An 8,424-nucleotide genomic window follows, 5' to 3' on the forward strand; every position below is an offset into this window, starting at 1 on the left:
GCCCCTCCGACAGTGCGGCCCTCCCTCAGTACTGCCCCTCCGACAGTGCGGCCCTCCCTCAGTACTGCCCCTCCGACAGTGCGGCCCTCCCTCAGTACCGCCCCCTCCGACAGTGCGGCGCTCCCTCAGTACCCGCCCCTCCGACTGTGCGGCGCTCCCTCAGCACTGCCCCTCCGACAGTGCGGCCCTCCCTCAGTACCGCCCCTCCGACACTCCCTCAGTACTGCCCCTCCGACAGTGCGGCGCTCCCTCAGCACTGCCCCTCCGACTGTGCGGCGCTCCCTCAGCACTGCCCCTCCGACTGTGCGGCGCTCCCTCAGCACTGCCCCTCCGACAGTGCGGCGCTCCCTCAGTACCGCCCCTCCGACTGTGCGGCGCTCCCTCAGTACCCGCCCCTCCGACAGTGCGGCCCTCCCTCAGTACCCGCCCCTCTGACACTCCCTCAGTACTGCCCCTCCGACAGTGCGGCGCTCCCTCAGCACTGCCCCTCCGACAGTGCGGCGCTCCCTCAGCACTGCCCCTCCGACAGTGCGGGCGCTCCCTCAGCACCGCCCCTCCGACTGTGCGGCGCTCCCTCAGTACCGCCCCTCCGACAGTGCGGCCCTCCCTCAGTACCGCCCCTCTGACACTCCCTCAGTACTGCCCCTCCGACAGTGCGGCGCTCCCTCAGCACTGCCCCTCCGACAGTGCGGCGCTCCCTCAGTACTGCCCCTCCGACAGTGCGGCGCTCCCTCAGTACTGCCCCTCCGACAGTGCGGCGCTCCCTCAGTACCGCCATTCCGACAGTGCGGCGCTCCCTCAGTACTGCCGGGGCTGTAATAGCCGTTGTGCCTGCGGGAATGTGTGTGAGCGGTGCCGGGCTCGGGGCCTGGGCTTTACCTTTTCCTGGATGAAGTTGCTGGCCAGGTTGAAGATCTCCAACGAGCCGTTGCTCCGCGCCAGCGCCAGGCGCTCCGGGCGGCTGTAGGCCAGGCAGCGGATCGCCGCCGGCTCAAAGGCAAAGAACCGCACGCAGTGCACCTGGAACTCGCCCATGCTGGGCCGGGGGCTCCCCCTCACTGTCTCCGCGGGCCGGGGGCTGGGCTCTGTGTCCCGGGCCTCGGGGCCGGGTCTCTGTGTCCCGGGGTCTGGGCTCTGGGGCCTCGGGCTCTCTGTGTCCCGGGCTTTGGGGCCTCGGGGCCGGGTCTCTCTGTCCCGGGCTCTGGGGCCTCGGGGCCGGGTCTCTCTGTGTCCCGGGCTCTGGGGCCTCGGGGCCGGGTCTCTCTGTGTCCCGGGCTCTGGGGCCTCGGGGCCGGGTCTCTCTGTGTCCCGGGCTCTGGGGCCTCGGGGCCGGGTTTCTGTGTCTCGGGGCCGGAGTTTCAGATTTTGGGTTTTTACTCCGCGCGGTCCGGGAGCTCTAACCCTTCACCCGGAAGCTGACACTGAAGCTCCGCGGGAGAACGGAAGTGATGCCAGGCGGGAAAACTGAACAGGACGCGAGAAAGAATGGTTCAAATAATCCTGAGAGGGTGAGAGAGAGAGACAGAGACAGAGACACACACACACACACACACACACACACACAGGGAGGGAGAGAGAGAGGCGCACACACACACACACACACACACACAGACAGGAGGGGGAGAGAGAGACAGGGGGAGAGAGAGAGAGAGAGAGACGGGGAGAGAGGGAAAGAGAGACGGGGAGAGAGGGAGAGAGAGAGGGGGGGAGAGAGAGGGGGGGGAGGGAGACGGGGGGAGAGAGAGGGAATGGGGGGAGAGGGAGGGGGGAGAGAGAGGGGGGGAGGGAGACGGGGGGAGAGAGAGGGGGGGAGGGAGACGGGGGGAGAGAGAGGGAATGGGGGGAGAGGGAGGGGGGAGAGAGAGGGAATGGGGGGAGAGAGACGGGGAGGGAGAGAGACTGGGAGAGGGGGGGGAGAGAGACGGGGGCGGGGAGAGGGGGGGGGGAGAGAGACGGGGAGAGGGGGGGGAGAGAGACGGGGAGAGGGGGGGAGAGAGAGACGGGGACGGGAGGGGGGGAGAGAGACGGGGAGAGGGACGGGGAGAGGGGGGGGAGAGGGGGGGGGAGAGAGACGGGGAGAGGGGGGGGAGAGAGAGACGGGGACGGGGGGGGAGGGAGGGAGAGAGACGGGGAGAGGGGGGGGAGAGAGACGGGGAGAGGGGGGGGAGAGAGAGACGGGGAGAGGGGGGGGAGAGAGAGACGGGGACAGGGGGGGGGGAGGGAGGGAGAGAGACGGGGAGAGGGGGGGGAGAGAGACGGGGAGAGGGGGGAGGGAGAGAGAGGGAGGGAGAGAGGGGGGGAGAGGGAGGGAGAGAGGGGGGGAGAGAGACGGGGAGAGGGAGGGAGAGAGACGGGGAGGGAGAGGGAGGGAGAGAGAGAGACGGGGAGAGGGAGGGAGAGAGACGGGGAGGGAGGGAGAGAGATGGGGAGAGGGAGGGAGAGAGATGGGGAGAGAGAGGGAGAGAGAGAGAGAGAGGGGGAGAGAGACAGGGGGAGGTAGTGAGAGAGATGGGGAGAGGGAGGGAGAGAGATGGGGAGAGGGAGGGAGAGAGAGACGGGGAGAGAGAGAGAGAGAGAGGGAGAGAGACGGGGAGAGAGAGAGAGACGGGGAGAGATGGAGACGGAGAGGGGGAGAGGGAGAGGGAGAGAGAGAGACGGTGAGGGAGAGAGGGAGAGAGAGACGGAGAGGGTGACGGAGAGGGAGAGAGAGACGGAGAGGGAGAGAGAGACGGGGAGAGGGAGAGAGAGACGGGGAGAGGGAGAGAGACGGGGAGAGGGAGAGAGAGAGACGGGGAGAGGGAGAGAGAGAGAGACGGGGAGAGGGAGAGAGACGGGGAGAGGGAGAGAGAGAGAGAGACGGGGAGAGGGAGAGAGAGAGAGAGACGGGGAGAGGGAGAGAGAGAGACGGGGAGAGGGAGAGAGAGAGAGACGGGGAGAGAGAGAGAGAGACGGGGAGAGGGAGAGAGACGGGGAGAGGGAGAGAGACGGGGAGAGGGAGAGAGAGAGACGGGGAGAGGAGAGAGAGACGGCGAGAGGGAGAGAGAGAGACGGGGAGAGGGAGAGAGGAGGGAGAGAGACGGGGGGAGAGAGGAGAGGGAGGGGGAGAGAGACGGGGGGAGAGGGAGGGGGAGAGACGGGGGGAGAGGGAGGGGAGAGGGGGGGAGGGGAGGGAGGGAGAGAGACGGGAGAGGGAAGGAGAGAGAGACGGGGAGAGAGAGAGAGAGAGAGGGAGAGAGACGGGGAGAGAGAGAGAGACGGGGAGAGATGGAGACGGAGAGGGGGAGAGGGAGAGGGAGAGAGAGAGACGGTGAGGGAGAGAGAGACGGAGAGGGTGACGGAGAGGGAGAGAGAGACGGAGAGGGAGAGAGAGACGGGGAGAGGGAGAGAGAGACGGGGAGAGGGAGAGAGACGGGGAGAGGGAGAGAGAGAGACGGGGAGAGGGAGAGAGAGAGAGACGGGGAGAGGGAGAGAGACGGGGAGAGGGAGAGAGAGAGAGAGACGGGGAGAGGGAGAGAGAGAGAGACGGGGAGAGGGAGAGAGAGAGACGGGGAGAGGGAGAGAGAGAGAGACGGGGGAGAGAGAGAGAGACGGGGAGAGGGAGAGAGACGGGGAGAGGGAGAGAGACGGGGAGAGGGAGAGAGAGAGACGGGGAGAGGGAGAGAGAGACGGCGAGAGGGAGAGAGAGAGACGGGGAGAGGGAGAGAGGAGGGAGAGAGACGGGGGGAGAGAGGAGAGGGAGGGGGAGAGAGACGGGGGGAGAGGGAGGGGGAGAGACGGGGGGAGAGGGAGGGGGAGAGGGGGGGGAGGGGAGGGAGGGAGAGAGACGGGAGAGGGAAGGAGAGAGAGACGGGGGGAGAGGGAAGGAGAGAGAGACGGGGGGAGAGGGAAGGAGAGAGAGAGACGGGGGGAGAGGGAAGGAGAGATGGGGGAGAGGGAAGGAGAGAGAGAGACGGGGGGAGAGGGAAGGAGAGAGAGGGGGTGGAGAGAGAGACGGGGAGAGAGGGAGGGAGAGAGAGACGGGGAGAGAGGGAGGGAGAGAGACGGGGAGAGAGGGAGGGAGAGAGAGACGGGGAGGGAGAGAGAGACGGGGAGAGGGAGGGAGAGAGAGGGGGGGAGAGAGGGGAGGGAGAGAGAGACGGGAGAGGGAAGGAGAGAGAGACGGGGGGAGAGGGAAGGAGAGAGAGACGGGGGGAGAGGGAAGGAGAGAGAGACGGGGGAGAGGGAAGGAGAGAGAGAGACGGGGGGGAGAGGGAAGGAGAGAGAGAGACGGGGGGAGAGGGAAGGAGAGACGGGGGGAGAGGGAAGGAGAGATGGGGGAGAGGGAAGGAGAGAGAGAGACGGGGGGAGAGGGAAGGAGAGAGAGGGGGTGGAGAGAGAGACGGGGAGAGAGGGAGGGAGAGAGAGACGGGGAGAGAGACGGGGAGAGAGGGAGGGAGAGAGAGACGGGGAGAGAGGGAGGGAGAGAGAGACGGGGAGGGAGAGAGAGACGGGGAGAGAGGGGAGGGAGAGAGAGACGGGAGAGGGAAGGAGAGAGAGACGGGGGGAGAGGGAAGGAGAGAGAGACGGGGGAGAGGGAAGGAGAGAGAGACGGGGGAGAGGGAAGGAGAGAGAGAGACGGGGGGAGAGGGAAGGAGAGAGAGAGACGGGGGAGAGGGAAGGAGAGAGAGGGGGGGAGAGAGAGACGGGGAGAGAGGGAGGGAGAGAGAGACGGGAGAGAGGGAGGGAGAGAGACGGGGAGAGAGGGAGGGAGAGAGAGACGGGGAGAGAGGGAGGGAGAGAGAGACGGGGAGGGAGAGAGAGACGGGGAGAGGGAGGGAGAGAGAGACGGGGAGAGGGAGGGAGAGAGATACAGGGGGAGAGAGACGGGGAGGGGAGAGAGAGAGGGGGGAGGGGGAGAGAGACGGGGAGGGGGAGAGAGAGGGGGGGAGGGGGAGAGAGAGGGGGGAGGGGGAGAGAGAGGGGGGGAGAGGGAGGGAGAGAGACGGGGAGGGGGGGAAAGACTGGGAGAGAGGGAGGGGGAGAGAGGGAGGGAGAGAAAGACGGGGAGAGAGGGAGGGAGAGAGACGAGGGAGGAGGGAGAGAGAGGAGGAGGAGGAGGGAGGGAGAGAGGAGGAGGGAGAGGGAGGAGAGAGGGAGGGAGAGAGGAGGAGGGAGGGAGAGAGAGGAGGAGAGAGAGGGGGGGAGAGAGGGAGGGAAGGAGGGGGAAGGGAAGGAGGGGGGGAGGGAGGGAGAGAGGGAGGGAAGGAGGGGGGAGAGAGGGAGGGAAGGAGGGGGGGAGAGAGGGAGGGAAGGGGGGGAGAGAGGGAGGGAAGGAGGGGGGAGAGGGAGGGAAGGAGGGGGGAGAGAGGGAGGGGGGAGAGAGGGAGGGAAGGAGGGGGAGAGAGGGGGGGGGAGAGAGGGAGGGGGGAGAGGGGGGGGAGAGAGGGAGGGGGGAGGGGGGAGGGAAGGAGGGGGGAGAGAGGGAGGGAAGGAGGGGGGAGGGAAGGAGGGGGGGAGAGAGGAGGGGAGGGGGGAAAGGGAGGGGAAGGAGAGGGGGGAGGGAGGGAGGGAAGGAGGGGGGAGAGAGGGAGGGAAGGAGGGGGGAGAGAGGGAGGGAAGGAGGGGGGAGAGAGGGAGGGGGGGAGGGGAAGGAGGGGGGAGAGAGGGAGGGAAGGAGGGGGGGAGAGGGAGGGGAGGGGAAGGAGAGGGGGGGAGGGAAGGAGAGGGGGGAGGGAAGGAGGGGGGAGAGAGGGAGACAGACGGGGAGAGGGAGGGAGACAGACAGAGAGAGGGGGAGACAGGGAGGGAGGGATGGTGAGAGGGAGCATAAGGGTCGGGGGAAATTACAAATTTTTCTTCAGACTTGTTAATTTGTCGTGGTTTCCATCCGATCTCTTTGTGCCCCAGTGACCCTCAGCCTGCCTCGTGTGTTCTCCTTGTGCTGCAGATTGATTCTCTGCTCCTTTCAGACCCCGAGACGGCTCAGCTCCAGAATGGGTAATGATGGAACTGCAGGGAGAGATCGAATCTCGCACCGCACTGGCCTGGCTGGAAACCTGATGGGAGACCTGCACTACACCAGACAGGTAAAGAGCCCTCGACACACCGCCCTCCCCACCCGTCACCACACCCGGTTTCATTCTGGTGAATCTGTGCTGCTCCCTCTCCAAGGCCAATACATCCTTCCTGAGGTGCGGGGCCCAGAACTGAACACAGTGTCCAGGTGGGGTCTGACCAAGGCTCTGTACAGCTGGAGCGTCCCTTCTTGCCCTTTGTATTCTATCACCCTTGAGGTAAAGGCCAACATTCCATTAGCCTTTTTAATTATTTCTGCACATGGATCCCTAAATCCATTTGCTCCTCCACAGCCCCTAGTCTCTCGACATTAAGAAAATATTCTGATTGTCTTTCTCTGATCCAAAGTGGATGACCTCACACTTCCCACGTTGAACTCCATTTACTATAATTTTGCCCACTCTCTCAAAGTGTCTGTTCCTTTGTAACTTCCTGCTGGTGACCTCAGCTAGATTAGTCAGACATGGTCTACCCGTCACAAATCCACATTCTCTTTGATCAGTTAATGCTTGTCCAAGTGCTCAGTCACTGTCCCTGCTTGGTGTGTGTAGCTCGGTACCATACCCGGCTGCATTCGGCCATTAGCCCAGCGTGCTCCTGTTTGTTGGTTTGAGGTTGTTTCTACCTCTGTTATTGGGCACAATATCTGATCTCAATGTTGCTAATCAATAAGATTGTTTTGTCCTTCCATTTTCTGGATTGAGTAATCTCTGTGGTGCATTTAATACCCTCTTTCCCCATCCCCAGGGCGTCCCAATACTGATAATTGGCCACCACATCCTGTATGGTAAAGTCAACCACCTGGAGAGGCCATTTGCAGTGCTGGTAAAACAGACCGCCACAAGGGCTGGAGCCGAGAGCCCGATGGAAACTGAGACACCTGAGCAAGGAGCGAGTGAAGAGAGCGCTTCAACCCGCTACCAGGTCACCGCACTCATCAAGAAAAAAATCATCTTCAAAACCCGTCCAAAGCCCATTATTACTAACGTGCCCAAGAAGTTGTAGTGGGGCCAGGCCGGGGCTCCGCGGGTGGGGCTGGGGCTCCGCGGTGGGGCCGAGCCGGGGCTCCGTGGGTGGGGCTGTGGCTCCGCGGGTGGGGCCGGGCCGGGGGCTCTGTGGGTGGGGCTGTGGCTCCGCGGGTGGGGCCAGGCCGGGGCTCCGCGGTGGGGCTGGGGCTCCGCGGTGGGGCCGAGCCGTGGCTCCGCGGGTGGGGCCGGGCCGGGGCTCTGTGGGTGGGGCTGTGGCTCCGCGGGTGGGGCCGGGCCGGGGCTCCGCGGTGGGGCTGGGGCTCCGCAGTGGGTGGTTGTCCCTATCGGGACTCTTCCTGAGCAGCAGATCTGCATGACGTCAGCTGACTGAATATGGGATGTTAAATGTTGCGGTTTGTCTCCTTGCCCAGGCCTGTTTGTGACTATCACAGAATGTTTGCAGCATTTTCTTCAGGAACTTTACTGCTGAGAAAAATGGATCCTTAAAAGATAAACCTGTGTTTAAAACAGACTTGATTACAAGCTGGTAATTTTTTAAGTTCTATATAAATAGTAAGTATTTCCTTTTGTCGGTCTCTCCTTTCACCAACTAAATTAGTCGGAGAACAAGACACTGGGGTTTTGGGGAATTGGAGACATGCAGGGAGGGGAAATATTTTTAGAATAATTTACTGATTGCAGCAAAATAACTAATAAAACCTCTCCATTGCTGTGGGTCCACTCGGTAACCTGTGATGTCCTGGGCCATGTATAATGTGATCTGCTCCACGTGTAACCTGTCCTGGGCCGTGTATAATGGGATCTGCTCCACACTGTAACCTGTGCTGTCCTGGGCCGTGTACCGTGGGATCTGGTCCATACTGTAACCTGTGCTGTCCTGGGCCGTGTACAGTGGGATCTGGTCCATACTGTAGCCTGTGCTGTCCTGGGCCGTGTACAGTGGGATCTGCTCCACACTGTAACCTGTGCTGTCCTGGGCCGTGTATAATGGGATCTGCTCCACACTGTATCCTGGGCTGTGTACAGTGGGATCTGCTCCACATGTAACCTGTCCTGGGTTGTGTACAGTGGGATCTGGTCCACATGTAACCTGTGCTGTCCTGGGCCGTGTATAATGGGATCTGCTCCACACTGTAGCCTGGGCTGTCCTGGGCTGTGTATAATGTGATCTGCTGCACATGTAACCTGTCCTGGGCTGTGTATAATGGGATCTGGTCCATACTGTAACCTGTCCTGACCTGGTCCATCCAGAGGGAGGGAATGCAACTTGAGAGCCTCAATCATTTCAAAAGTTTTTCCTACAATTGTAGGAAGGGCTAACCTGAAACACCAGCATTTCCCCCTCTCTACAACACTGCCTGATTGGCTGAGAGTCTCCAGC

The 8,424-nt window shown here is 63.0% G+C and overlaps 2 protein-coding genes across 2 annotated transcripts in view; one reads left to right on the forward strand and one right to left on the reverse strand.

Moving 5' to 3' along the window:
• The window catches only part of utp4 (UTP4 small subunit processome component), a 39,440-nt gene extending 38,405 nt beyond the window's left edge, over positions 1 to 1,035 (reverse strand). The window contains exon 1 of the mRNA XM_085991964.1: positions 880 to 1,035. Within this exon, the coding sequence (XP_085848090.1) occupies positions 880 to 1,035 (156 nt within the window). The remainder of the gene's footprint in view (positions 1 to 879) is intronic.
• A 364-nt stretch (positions 1,036 to 1,399) lies between these two features.
• On the forward strand, positions 1,400 to 7,140 carry chtf8 (CTF8, chromosome transmission fidelity factor 8 homolog (S. cerevisiae)). The gene is given in 4 exon segments (XM_085991965.1): positions 1,400 to 1,508; positions 5,949 to 6,007; positions 6,010 to 6,065; positions 6,802 to 7,140. Coding segments are annotated over 4 exon segments (396 nt in total). The 5' UTR covers positions 1,400 to 1,485; the 3' UTR covers positions 7,060 to 7,140.
• The last annotated feature ends 1,284 nt before the right edge of the window (positions 7,141 to 8,424 follow it).

The sequence above is a fragment of the Somniosus microcephalus genome, chromosome 6, assembly GCF_052327205.1.
Source record: "Somniosus microcephalus isolate GS21.2 chromosome 6, FLI_Smic_1.0, whole genome shotgun sequence".
Lineage (NCBI taxonomy): Eukaryota > Metazoa > Chordata > Chondrichthyes > Squaliformes > Somniosidae > Somniosus > Somniosus microcephalus.